The following is a 13,698-nucleotide window of genomic DNA, read 5'->3' on the forward strand; positions in this document are numbered from 1 at the left end:
AGCTAATGATCAGAGACAGGACAGACAAGAGGGTTTTAATACACTAAGACAAAACCAACATAGACCCTGCTGTTCCTTGTTCTGAAAAGGGTTTTCATGGAGAACAACACAAAAATACTCTAAGCTTTGCTGTTCCAGAGCAGAATACTTCAGCAATAGCGTGAGCTCTGAAATCTTCTATTTTCCACCTGTCCACTGTAACTGTTATTTATAAAATAAGTAAGCAATGCTGGCTTTAAGAGTAAAATAGATCTATTTTGTAATAGAATTACTTCAAGGAAATGGAAGGCAGAAAAAGAAAGTGGTTATTATTGAATCATGTGAGAGATACACAGAGTCATAAAAGTTAACACAGGAATTAATGCCTTGGTACAATGTTCCCTGGCACTGAGATGATCTGCTGCTGAGAGAAGCTCTGCAGACAGCAGCTCATTGCAGTGTCAGGGTCAGATCTTCAGTGCTCTCCAAGGCAGAGGGTTCCCCAGTCCATGTTGTACTCAGAGGTAAGAGGATGTGAACATTTCACTCTTCTATCCCCAGACTCCACCAACCGCGACTCTCTAGACATGATTGAACGGTGCATCTGCCTGGTGTGCCTGGACAGCCCCAGTGGGGTGGAGCTCAGCAACACAAACATGGCCCTTCACATGCTGCATGGAGGGGGCTACCACAAAAACGGGGCCAATCGCTGGTACGACAAACCCATGCAGGTAAAAACCTTCCAGCACTGGGACATTGCTTGCACACTGCATGATGGTGGGGACGCTCAGAGTCAGCTGGGAGAAAGAGGGGAAGGTGGTGCCAGCATCTGCCTGGGCCAGTTTGGTGTGAGCAAGGCTGTCCCTTGCAAAGCAGGGCAAGCACTTTCACCTTTTCCAAAGCTGCCCTTTGCTCTTGAGATAACACAGATACTCAGATGGATGAGTAGGCAGACATTGGATATAAAAAAACAATGCATTTTTCTACACTGAGTCAAATGGAATGAAAATGCTGGCCTAGTATCCCAGAATGAAAAAAAAAAAAAGCACAATATTTTTCTTTTTTCCCCTTCTTATGCATTTTCCTGGCATCCTAGAAATGCTACTGCTTATAATTTGGCATGTGTTTAAATCCTCACTTAACAGAATGTTTACTCATTTAATGGCATCCTTGTTGAGACCTTCTTTAAGTATTGACTTCTCCAGCCTTTTTCCCCATCAGATTTTGATTGCCATATTTTAAAGCACTGCACTGTTATTTCCACACTTTGCAGTAGACCCAGAGGGAAGTGATGTATTAATCTCCCAACTGTCAACAATGTTGACACCTTATGAAAAATTGAAAAAACCCTGACTGATACATTGCTTGCATAATGCTTTTTGCTCTTGCCATATCTAAGAACAGCAACATGAAAAGAGAAACCCCTAAAATAATTGCCACAGCTGAGAGATGGGACTTTGAAGGAGGGATGTGAGAAGTCAAGGCAGAAAGAAGTCAAAGGTGCTTTATTGTTCTCACAGATCAGTTTATATATTTTTGTACCCCCAAAGCAGTTACATCCTTAAGCAACAATTTCCCACTAGTTACACAATCAGCTTACTGTATGTGTTACTTTGGCAGCCTTACAAAACCACATAGTTTCAAAAACTTGATAGCTGTATATGCTGTACTTCTCTAGTTCTTTTCATATTTATGGTTGCTTATCCTACAATTTGTACCTGGCCAGAATATCTCAATCTATAAGCTCAACTGTGCTCTCTCTTCCATCTCCCATCTGTTCTCCCATAAAGAATTTCACTTACACCAACTTCCCCAAGACCAAATACATTTCAGTACTCATTTTTGATTAATGCCACTGCAAATGACATTATTAGCAGACTCTTTTGAAGAACAAACCACTTGTCTTTAGAACAGTTAGAGACTTGTTATTTGCAGGGTCAAGTGTTCAGATATTTCAAGCAGATGAGAATAAACAACATTTTCTTTTTGTCTTCTATCATAAGGCAGCAGAAAGAAAATAAAATTGTATAGAGTGTGAGAGAGCCTTATCTGTCCAGATGTATTCAGGCCAAAGTAGCTCAAAGGTGAAGAGAAATTCTTATGGAAATAAGATCCCATTTCCTTTTATGCAAACACAGATTATGTAGGAGAACAAATTCTACTGTGAGAATGGCTTTTCTCTCCATATTCTTCCTCACCTCTGCAGTAAGAGTTCAGAAAATGTCCAGGTGAGCTTTTTGCATCACGCCCACTCTCTGAAAACCTCATGGAAAGCAGGGAGGCAGGATGTGATTCAAATGGGCAAGAGAGAGCTAAGGGAGGGAAGTCCAGCCAAATGCACTTCAAAAGAAGTGTGGGGAAAAGCCCAGGAAAAGAACAGGAAAGCTGCAGTATTGGCCCAGACATCTGCTTTTGTATGAGATGCAGAAGTTACAAATTGCAAGGGTGTATCACAGAACTGGAGTGCAGCAGGTTGTCACCAGCAGTGCCATGTGTACATAATGAAATTAAGAATGCAGACAAATAAGAGGGAAATGAAATGAAGAAAGCATCTAAAAATAAAATATTCAAAATAAGCTATGAGAAATCTATCAAATAGGGATGAGCTTTGTAATAAAATGGGATCCTAATGATTTCCCAGACACAGATGTTTTATTGTCCTCAAAAGTGGAAGGAGAACCCTGGCCTGTCTTTGCATTAATGGGTTTTATGTACCATAAAGCAGATGCTAAATAAAATTTTCAGATTCCATTAGGAATTGCTAACATTTACATTCTCACAGGATTCAGTCCCAAAGAGCAGCATGAAAGGAATTCAGTGCAACACCTTTCACAGGACAAGCAAGTCTCCTGCAGTAAATCTGTAAGTCACCCACTGATCTGTAGGGCAAGGGAGTTCCTGATATGAGCAATAAGAATACTACAGGGGAACAATAACACCTTTGTCAGGTTTCCACCATGGATAACTTACCCAGAAGACGATTTGTTCCCTGTGTATGTTGCACCTGTCCTTCTCCTTGTTTAGTTTGTGGTAGGAAGAGACGGGCTCTGCGGGACCGTGTGCGAGCACTCCCCTTTCGATGGCATCGTCATGGTGCAGTGTGCTGAATACCTGCTCAGGCACATGTGAGTTCCCTTCATACATTCCACACCCATTCCAGCCCCTGGGAAGCCTCTGCCAGTGGCAAATTTTCCCTGCTGCACAGAGGCACTAAGATACATAAAACAGTTGAAGAGCAGTAATTCACCTGCTAAAAGAGCAGTGTTTAATAAATGGATTATTCCTGTGACCTCAATGATTTCTGTCTCACATACCAACAGGAAAGAAAGCTCCAAGAAATTAGTCCGAGCTGATTCAGTGAGCGAGCTTCCTGCTCCACGGAGACTGAGATGGAAGTGTTCCCCTGATATTCAGACACATTTGGCATCAGCAGCAGAAAAACTCCAAAGGTAGAATGCCTCATCTTTCTCAGCCACGACTGCAAGCTTGGAACTACCCAGCACAATTCATGGGCTCCCTCCCTGGGGGCCTCCTGCCTTCCTGCTCCTCCTCTTCTTACCAAGCTGCACACACCTAGCATCTCTGGGCAGCATAGGACCCTTATGGGCTGGAGCTACTTGTCTGTATTCAGGAATTGCATTACCATTGTTTTCCCTCCATGTAAATATTAGGGATTCTAAAAACCACTGGAAAAGCAGCTTGCCCATGTTTGCACAGGATGCAAACAATGCAGGTCCTCTGTTTTTGTGTCTTATGGGTTTGAGCTGACTCAATCTGAAGCCAGGGCAATAGGGGTACATATAGAGGACAGTAGAATACAACTGGTTTGAATAAACAATTTGAATTTAGGAACATAATTTGTTTACATTCATATTATTCCTACAAAGTCTAGTTTTTCTGACTCTGTTTCCAGGCTGTCAAAGATTTGCATGATCTTTGGAGGTGGGGGCAGCAATAAGAATTTTTTCTCAACATTCAGGCCTGTGATCTCTTTGTAGAGAATTAACACATTGCCTGCATGATCAGCTGTAAGCATGTCCAGTGTGGTCACATTAGATCTCAAAGTGTCTAGAAAGATACATACGAGTGAGAACATTCAGGATGCAGAATAACTCCTTGGTGTTTTTAAATAAAGGTAGTAGCTCTCTAAATTGAATCTTGCAAGCGCTTAGGGCCTTCATGAGGTCCTAAATGCACCCAATTCTCACACCAGTAAATCTCTCAGAAATTTGTGAAGAACAAAGGAGACGCTTGCTTAGGCTTCAGGGATGGAAACAATAATGTTGCTGGATTTTTGGTTTTTTTGTTTGTTTGTTTGTTTGTTTGTTTGTTTTAAAAAAAAGATGCCCTACTCAAATGAACAGACTTGAGTGCTACAGTTATGGCTGCAGATAACAAGCCTGGTGTAGAATCTGTATGAATGAAAGTTACTGACTAGGAACAAGTTACCAAAGGCCAGGACTCTCTGCAGAGCAGGAGACCACTCACCTCAAAGAGGGTACTGGCAGGAAAAGGTCTCTGGGTTTTATTTGCATACAGAAATGAGACAGAATATGGTTTAGTGGCGAACAAGGTAGGGTAGGTTAATGGTTGATGACCTAAGAGTTCTTTTCCAACTTTAACAATTTTTACATCTATCCCAGCAGTAACTGCCTTTTGCTTTTTTTCCAGGGCAGTGGAAAATCTGGACTTTATAGCCTACAAGTTTGAGCACTATGGAAAGGAATTCATTAAGAAACAGAAGTTTAGCCCAGATGCCTACATTCAAGTAGCACTTCAGCTGGCATTCTACAGGTAAGGTTAGTTCAATTCAGAGGAACGAGGTACGCAAGGTAGTGGGGTTTTATACAGAGGGTCCATTTTTTCCTCAACATTCAAACAAATGCCTCCTGCATGAAAATGACTGATCTTGCCTAATGACTGTAGGGCAGAAAGGATAGAAACTGATACCTGGTTCTGGGAGAGAGTACTCCTTTTCTTCACTCCCTTTCCCTCTTCTTCCTCTGCCTTCCCCACCTGTGTCCCACACATGCCATTCCCTTCCAGACTTCCTGTCAGCTGTCCCTGTGCTTGGCACTGAGGTGGTGAGGGAATATAGCAGGGATGTCTGGAGCAGCAGCAGCTGGGGAGCCCAGCTCCCTGGGGCAGAAACACCACTGCCTTAACTTGTGGGTAGCTTGGGAGGAACCATGGCAGTAACCACACATGCATCTCTGGCACGGGCTGAAAAGCATCCCCTACTGCACAGCACACAGGGGTAGGAACTCTAGTTCCTACACAGAACAGTAACTACTGCTGTTTCCTTCTTCACAAGCATCCCAAGATTTGATAAGATCCCCTAAATTCCATGATCTTATCAAAGTTAAAAGCTCCTTTCTACATTGCCAGAACTCCAGGGTAGAGATAGGTTGCATGGTTTCCTGCAGAACAGCCTATTGCACAAATAATTCATCACATCAAGTTAAATCCCAGAGTGGTCTTTACCTGGTCAAGACCAGAAATGATTAACACATTTCAAGTACTCCTTTAACATCTACTGAACATCCATTTTGCATATTCCATTAATAAAACTTCAACAATGACATAGCCCAAGATTTTCATCTGGATGCCAGCCATGATATAAATCCCCTGTTTGCCATAAAAACCTTAGGGAACAGTTGTGTTCTGAGACCACCTGCTTCAACTGAAAGACAGTCTGTCTCCTGAAACAAGAGGTAGTATCTGTATACCTGGACCTAAATTAAATAACAATCTTCATAATCTGTTCTAATTGCTCTGAGAGTTTTCATTCCAGCTCACAAAAACCACCCTATTCCCCTTTTGGTTTTCTTCTTTTGATCCACGGACTTGGTGCATTTTCTCTTGTTTTAAATAAAACATATTTCAAGCCCATAAGTAAATGATTAATTACACAATTATTTTATGATGCAGTACAAATAAAACATTCCTTGAGATCTTTCAGTAAATTTTTGGTTTACTAGCCTTGTTTTTACACAACAAGTCATTTTTTACTGGCAATGCATAACTAAAACATATACAGCTGTATGCAGCTCTTCATATTAGAGACAAGTGAGCATCCATCTTTTTAAAGTTTCTTACAGCATTCTATCACAACATTAAGATGAATACCGTGCAAGAAATAAAAGTGTGGCTGTAATTACAGAATGCCCAAGCCTATATTTCTCTTAGTCTTTATGACTCTTTGGAAATAACCATTCTTTTTTTTTCTTCCTTCACCGTCCCAGGTGCCACAGGAGGCTTGTCCCAACCTATGAAAGTGCTTCCCTGCGCCGCTTTGACGAGGGCCGGGTTGAGAATATCAGGTCTGCTACCTCGGAAGCATTGGCTTTTGTCAAAGCAATGGCAGGTGACAAGGCAGCTGTGGCGGTAAGTTGGGCTGGCTCCCTCTGTCCTCTCTGCCAAAACACCAAGGAAATAATGCATTCATGGTCCCCAGTCTCTCACTTTTTAACTCTTAACTGAGAACATAAAGGCGTAGGGCAGGGTAGCAAAGATTACAGGATTTTGCTTTTTGTACAGACCAACCATTAAGCTAAATATAAAAATTCCCTTTCTTTTATTTAAGCATCCAAAAGATTCAGAGGTACCTAAATGTGACATTATAAGAAACATAATATCTGATTTTAGATTTAGTACTCTCTTATGAATGTTCTATCATAAGATCCAAATTCAGTTCCCTGGAGACATCTAGGCTGAGCATGCAAAGCTCAGGATCATTAAACTGCTACACCAGGGGAATTCCTGGCAGGTTCCCTGCAGTGGTTAGTTCTGCTACAGCCTATAATATGTGATGTAATTCCCATGTTTTCATTTCTGGATATGTGGATATGTTCTGGCTGATCTTTTTTGTTTTAAAGAGATGTTTCTAGCAAATAGACTAAGTCTTACAGAATCGTCAAGGGAGCTGAACCTTAATGATGAAAAGCTTCATCAAGCTAATCAAACAACTCTCCAAACTGTCCTGATACCATACTGCAAAAAGAAAAAATTCAATTGCCTTTCTTTGGGCCACCACCATCTGTTTGCCAGAAGCAAAAAAAACCAGAAGCACTGTACAGAGTAGATGGGGAGGCAAAGAGGTGCAGCTGGGAGCAGAGCTGCACAAACAGCCCTGTGCACTGTCCTGCCCACCATCCCTGGAGAGCCTCCCTCAATGTCTCTGTGCCACTTCCACCCACTGCACTGCGCTGCTGTACAGGGAATTTCCAGGTGGCAGTTCAGATGCAAAATGCTGCCACAATACAGTTTATTTTTCACAGTAAGCCCATTCCACTGGCAACAGCCCACATGGCTGTTCTTTAGAATTTAGCATAACATTGCTAGAAGCATTGCTGGGCTATAGACAAGGTGTAAATTAATGAAAAATTATAAAGCGAGATCTAATATCCCAGAGGATTATGAAAATTTGCCCAGATAAGTCCTCTCTTCATCCAAAGGTTCTTCAATTTCCTTAAGGTTATTATGCCCAGAACTTAGCTCCTGAGGGACAAAGATCAAGTAAGTTCCATGGTAAAACAACTCAAAAAACCTGCAGTAACTCTCTCTGTGGGGTGGTTAGCTCATGGCAGACTATGACCATACTGTTACACATAATAGTGACTACCACATGAAGAAGAGGTTGTTTTTATTTCCTATCCGTGTCCTGTCAGACAAGATGGTTCTCAATCACATTTCATCAGAAGTTCCTGTTTCCTGTGCACTTTCCTCTCCCCACCTGGGCACTCAGCACAGTCCCAGCCCACGCTGTGGCACACTGACTGCGCTGCTGGCAGGAGCCAGCATGCTCCTACCATGTTGTTTCAATAGATCTTTCTAGCTCCTTGGAACTACCTCTTCCTTCCTGCCTTCTTCCAACACTTACTGACTCCTGCTGCTCTCCCGGAGCTTCAGCATTTCTCACCTGTTCCCCACCCAAATCTGAGCTCATGCTCCCCTTTCCCAGCCCCCTAAACTGTCCTGTTTTACAAGCTGAAGAATGGCGTGTGTGTCTAGATGAAGCTCAGTCTCAGCCCCCATATCTTTCTACTGCATGCCTTGGCCATACAGAATGGGGGGGAAATGGTTTAATTTTCCCTGGAAAACCTGTAATCATAAAGCAAACCAAGCCAGTGACAGTTTTCCTGGCCTCTTCTCCACCGAGAGATACAAGGGACACTTTTATTGGTCTGGGATTGTTCTTTCCAACAGACATTAATAAATCTTTGTTTTGATGTGAACATCTTTATCTTTCCATGCAAAACTACACATATATTAGTGTCACAGAAACATTAGAAAATTAATTTAATAAAACCCTATTCCAAGGTGATTTCTTTAGACCTACGCACTGCTCTGAATGTGAGGGGTTAATTCTTTTTTCTGCACAAAGAGATGTGCAAACTGGTGAAAGTAGCCTTGAACTCCCCAAAATATTGTTTGTTAATAGCCATTAATTCAAATCCAATTAAAAAAACATTTTTTTCTTCTGATACAAACAAAAAATTTTCCTCAAACGATAGCTTGAACAGTCACCAAAGATAGATTGAGTCAGATTGGTTCTTCAGCAGGAGAAATATTTCATGCATTTGACACTTGCTATAAAAGCAGCAGCTACTGACACTAGGGATTGCTTGAATAGCTGTAAATTAATCAGATTTAAAGACTGCATTTGGTAATTTAATCTGTACAAGGGAACTAAGGCCTAGCTCTAGCCTTGTAAAAAAATACCAGACTTTGTATTTTGAAGGTCCCTGATGGTGACCTTGACTTGCTACTAAAATGAATTCTTTGTTCAAAAGATCATTCATCGTCCACAGGAGCTGAAGGTCCCCTGTTTATCTGGAGACCCACTCATTTCTGCCTGTTTCAGGGTCTCCCAAAGTTGCAGTGTTGGACTTGACGTACAGCAAGGCAACACTTCTGAAGATCATTCCCTTAATATAAAAGGCTGCCGTTTGACAGGGGTTAAAATTTACTAGCTTGTTATCTGAAATGTGAGGCATCTGTGGATGCAGCCTTGGAAAGTTCTAGATGCCCTTTCACACATGGGAGTCATTTTTTGACTGGCTAGTAAAATATCAGTAATGGCTTTAATTAACATCACTGACATTGTCTAGATAAACCATTCTGGAGAAGACTGCCTGTCTGTTTTGAAAACACTGAATTACACTAGGCAATTAGTTTCCCTACTTCAAATATAGTGATTCTCTTGGTAATAACCTACATCCCCAAAATCCATGGAAGGAATACACGAAAGGAACTGCAAACCTTTTCTTGACTTCAAACAATGCACCAGCATGAAACCTGTTCTCCCTTGCACCATCAGGCGCTGGTGCTGATCAGGACATTGATCCCTGTGGCTTTTCATTTATCAAAGTAGTTACATCTGAGCCAACTGCAAAGGACATTGGGGGTGCTTGCTATTTGGCTCTTGGTTAGTTGATGGAAGATGCTGTTTCTTTCAGATTTGATTCAATAATACATATATTCTGATTACCCCAACAGGATTCTGAGAAGATGCAGAAATTTAAGGATGCAATTGCAGCTCAGACTAATTACTCTGTTCTGGTGAGTAAAACACTGCCTGTCTGAATAAGAACTAGTCAGCTTTTCCAAGAAAAGTATGAAGACGGTCATTAGCTATTTAAACACTAGAAAAATTGAGGCATCTCCAAACAGGAAAGTATCTGCTATGTCTCACATAGGAACACTTCTAATGGCCCAAATAGCCATATTCAACTAACCTCAACTTAAAAAAAACTAAGCCTAATACTAACCATCTATGCATTTTCTTACATTTCTCTTCACTAGATGATAGAGGTCTCTGTCTGGAACCTGATCCTCAGATGGACTGGTATTCTGGAACATATATTCTGGTATTCCAAACTGCCATTTCTAATAAAGGTCATTAACAATGAGGGGGTGATTATATTAAGTTTTCATTTAAAGACCTGAATGCAGTGTCTAATAAAAGGCAGAGATGCCCTCCAGTGAAGAAATCAGTTTAATATCAAATACAACTCATTTTCTGTTGATTAAAAATGAGACAATTCAATCTGGGTAATGCTTTACGTCCCACTGCCAAGACAAAGCACAGACTTGTTCTATAAACAACTTAGTCATACCACTAATGAAATTAATAAATATTAATAACCAGCTATGATAAGTGAATTTGCTGCCCATGGTTTTGACTCAGACCATTGCCTACAAACCCATATTTTTGATGACTCTTTGAATGTTCATAATATTCAAGAAATCATTCACCTTCATAGGTGGTTTTAAAGGTATATTCTGAGCACTAAAGAGGCAAAGTGTTGTTTTCAGGCTGGACTGTGAAACAGAAGAAGCAGGGAAGAAAAAGAGTTCTGTGTTTCAAGCCTTGTGCTGAGAACCTACATCTCAGAAGCTGAGACTTTACATGTTCTGTAAAGCAAAGCCAAGTCTTACTTCAGGGCAGCTGCCTCCCCTGAGGTTAGGGTAACCTCATAATGAGCACCACACACTGAAGGTCTACTGGGTCACAACCAATGGATTTTCGGTGCAACAGCTCTCAAACAAACAAACAAAAAAAAAAAAAAAAAAAAAAAAACCCACCCCCAAAAACAAAAAAGAGAGAGGGAAAAAAGAAAAACATACATTAATTCTCCCAAGTTATTTCAAATCCAGAAACTGTTATAAAATTCAGCCTCCGGTGTAGCTCATGGGAAAATATTAAAACTTCCATTGGAAAAATAATTGATCTCTAAATTTAAAAAGCTCTCCAGGTATTTGTACTTACCAAGTCCCCCTCCTTTCTCAGAATACCAGAATGTAATCTTTGGTGCTTTAAACTCTGAGTAAGACTTAGATGGTCTGACTAAATTGTGCATAACAGACTGAAATGTAATAGCTACTTAAAAAAAAATACAAAAAAAAAATCTACTTCATAAAACAAAAAGCAATTTAATGATTTTATTTCCCCTTGTTAAGGCTTACTAGTAGCATTGCTATCTTAAAAGTGGAGCTCTAAAATTCAATTTAGCCCAGTTTTTTCCTATGCGTTGACTCACAGTTTATTTCGTTAGCCTGTCTCAGCCTCTCTTCAGACATGACATTGATCTATGTTGCAAAAATGTCATTGCTAACAGCCTTATAAATCTTGTGTGATAGCAAAATATTTCCTTTGATTATCAAGTCAGTTTCCCTGTATGGGAAAAAAACCATAAGCACAGCACTGATGTATGCTACCTTTTTGCAAGCATCCTTCCTCTGTCTGGGCTGATGAACAAATAGCTCCTTTACCAATGGGTGCTTTGATCTTAATAAGCTAAACCAGGCTATGCACCCCCAGCCCCCTGTTTCAGGCACTTAGCAGTGCTTAAAATTATTCTTCTCGTGAGAGAAGAATAAACTTGCTCTTTTCTTTCATATTTTTTAATCCTTAAGAGGAAAACCAAGCTCATGCTCTTTTTTAAATCCAGCTTTCTCTCAGGCTGTTTGTTCCCCTTGTTACAAGGGTTGTGCCACAGGGATGCCAGCTCTGCTCTCAGGGCAGTACAATGTCCCTAGTTCAGCATTCCCTTCCTACATGACTTCAGCCTGGGCCACAGAAGAGCTACAGCTCAGTCCACAAAATCAGTGCTTTCACCAGCAAGAACAAAACTGGACTGAAGGATTTTGAACACATTTATCTGAGGCAATTCCTGCCTGGTTGGACCAAATTTTGATTTGTTTTCCTAAAGAAACAAAGCTCTGTAACTATCCTGTCTGCCAAGCCCCCAGTGCTGAATTTTTACCCCATTAGCCATCTTCAATCACATTTACTGTAGGGCAAAGCTCTTAAAGCTAATAAATGCCTTAAGTCTAGTGCATTTGACAGAGCAGAGACCTGAGCATAGGCAGCTGATGACAGGGACTCACTGCAGGCTCAGCAGCAGCTCCTGTGAGTTGCCACCACTGCTTCTAACAGTCCCTAACTCCAGTTTTCCCAAGCAGTGGGGTTTGCTCATAGATCTGTGACAGGTCACTGGCAAATCTATCTGTTATTCTGTTCAGCCTGTTGCAGACACCTACCAGATCCTTGGATCTACATTCTGTGGAATAACACATGCTTTAACTGCCAGAGGGAGATGCAGGCAGCTAGGTGATGGAAGACTTGTTCCAGTTTGGAGGTGTTTTGGAGCCCTCCACATTGAAACATAACCCAAATGACACAGAAAATTCCAAAACATGCTGAGAAATTTCTGCTGTCCCATATGCTTCCCTCAGCATCTTTAGAAACCCAGCCCATGATATTCAGCTCTGAGAGACAATGGACACACAGATAACATCAGCACATAAAACACATCAAGACTGTCTCCTTCCTAATTTGTAAATCTTCAGAGCACCATATGAATTCCTAGTTACTGGTCTTCAGCAAAGTACATAGTCAGAGTAATATCTGAACATTACAGGCTTTACATCACTCAAACCAAGTTCATCAGCTCTGACCAGAGCACCAGGCAATAATAGTCCTAATGCCTCCAAACTCAGGTAAATGCTGTTGTCTTACCACAGGCTGTCACTGGAATGGCAATAGACAATCACTTGCTAGGGCTCAGAGAGGTGGCACGGGAGCACCTCAAGGAGCTGCCAGAGATATTTACAGATGAGACTTATCTGACCAGCAATCGATTCATCCTCTCAACCAGCCAGGTGAGTGTCTTCTGTTCACTGGTCTTGCCAAGCAAAGCATAATTAAATTGTGTTCTGCCAGACCTTGTTGCTCACAATGAAAATAATGTAAAAAAGGCAATTAAACAAAAGCAGTATCATCAAGAAGTCCACAAATTCCTCCATATGTTCAATCCTGTTTTGGTTCATCAGCACAGTAAATACTGACCACAGTTATCACTTCAAAGGCAACATTCCAAAGTCCTTTGCAGAAATTCTGGAAATGCACACAAACTAGTAAAATTCACATGAGGGCTCAGTTTCCAAACTACATATCCTCCCATTCCCCTTCTTTTCCTCCTTGCCCTAAGATAACAGCTCCAGTGAGCAATCTTTACTCCAGTGACAATATAGTCACAAACCACAAGGGCTGCCACTCTGAGAAACAGAAAGCCAAGAGCCACAAGGAAATTTTGCTCTTAAAAGTTGCTTTGTGTAAGATCTTTGAGAGCCTTCTGTAGGACAGCAACCCACACAGACATGCAACCAAAGACATACAGACATTTACAGATTTACAGTTACATGCACATACAAAGGTACTCTAAGAGTCAATACTTCCTACACTTAATGTTCTGAATAAGGAAGCAACTTTACATCATGTAGCCTAAAAATTAAATGTTTCTTTGCATGTAGTAGCAATGAAAAAAGAAATCTATGTAGTCCTAATGAAAAAAGAATTCTATGTAGGAATTCATTAACTGAAACATTAACCCAACTGCAACAGATTGGGACTATGCAACAAAAGAGACTTACAATATCATGCTACAGCATAAAACCTTAATAAGTAATTTGATCTTGTCATAATGTTTGTAGGCTTTCAGACATGAGTGAATGTAACCAACATGCTACTACATAAATTCTCCAAGAAACTATCCATGAGCAAAGAGTGCTTCTGAATGGCTTTATGGCCTTCGGCTGTTGCACAGCAAATCCATCTGACAATTCTATGGCTCTATTAGCAGGACTAATGGCCTGTTCTGCACCATTAAAAAGGCAAATGTTGTTTGAGAAGGCCCATGAACACAAAGTCTG

The 13,698-nt window shown here is 40.9% G+C and overlaps 1 protein-coding gene across 1 annotated transcript in view; it reads left to right on the forward strand.

Moving 5' to 3' along the window:
* Window positions 1-13,698, forward strand: part of CHAT (choline O-acetyltransferase) — a 38,207-nt gene that overhangs the window by 19,815 nt on the left and 4,694 nt on the right. Inside the window, exons 8-14 of the mRNA XM_063163937.1 lie at window positions 541-710; window positions 3,004-3,104; window positions 3,300-3,428; window positions 4,651-4,773; window positions 6,225-6,366; window positions 9,481-9,543; window positions 12,511-12,648. Coding sequence (XP_063020007.1) covers window positions 541-710; window positions 3,004-3,104; window positions 3,300-3,428; window positions 4,651-4,773; window positions 6,225-6,366; window positions 9,481-9,543; window positions 12,511-12,648 — 866 coding nt within the window. The remainder of the gene's footprint in view (window positions 1-540; window positions 711-3,003; window positions 3,105-3,299; window positions 3,429-4,650; window positions 4,774-6,224; window positions 6,367-9,480; window positions 9,544-12,510; window positions 12,649-13,698) is intronic.

This window comes from Melospiza melodia, chromosome 9, assembly GCF_035770615.1.
Source record: "Melospiza melodia melodia isolate bMelMel2 chromosome 9, bMelMel2.pri, whole genome shotgun sequence".
Classification (NCBI taxonomy): domain Eukaryota; kingdom Metazoa; phylum Chordata; class Aves; order Passeriformes; family Passerellidae; genus Melospiza; species Melospiza melodia.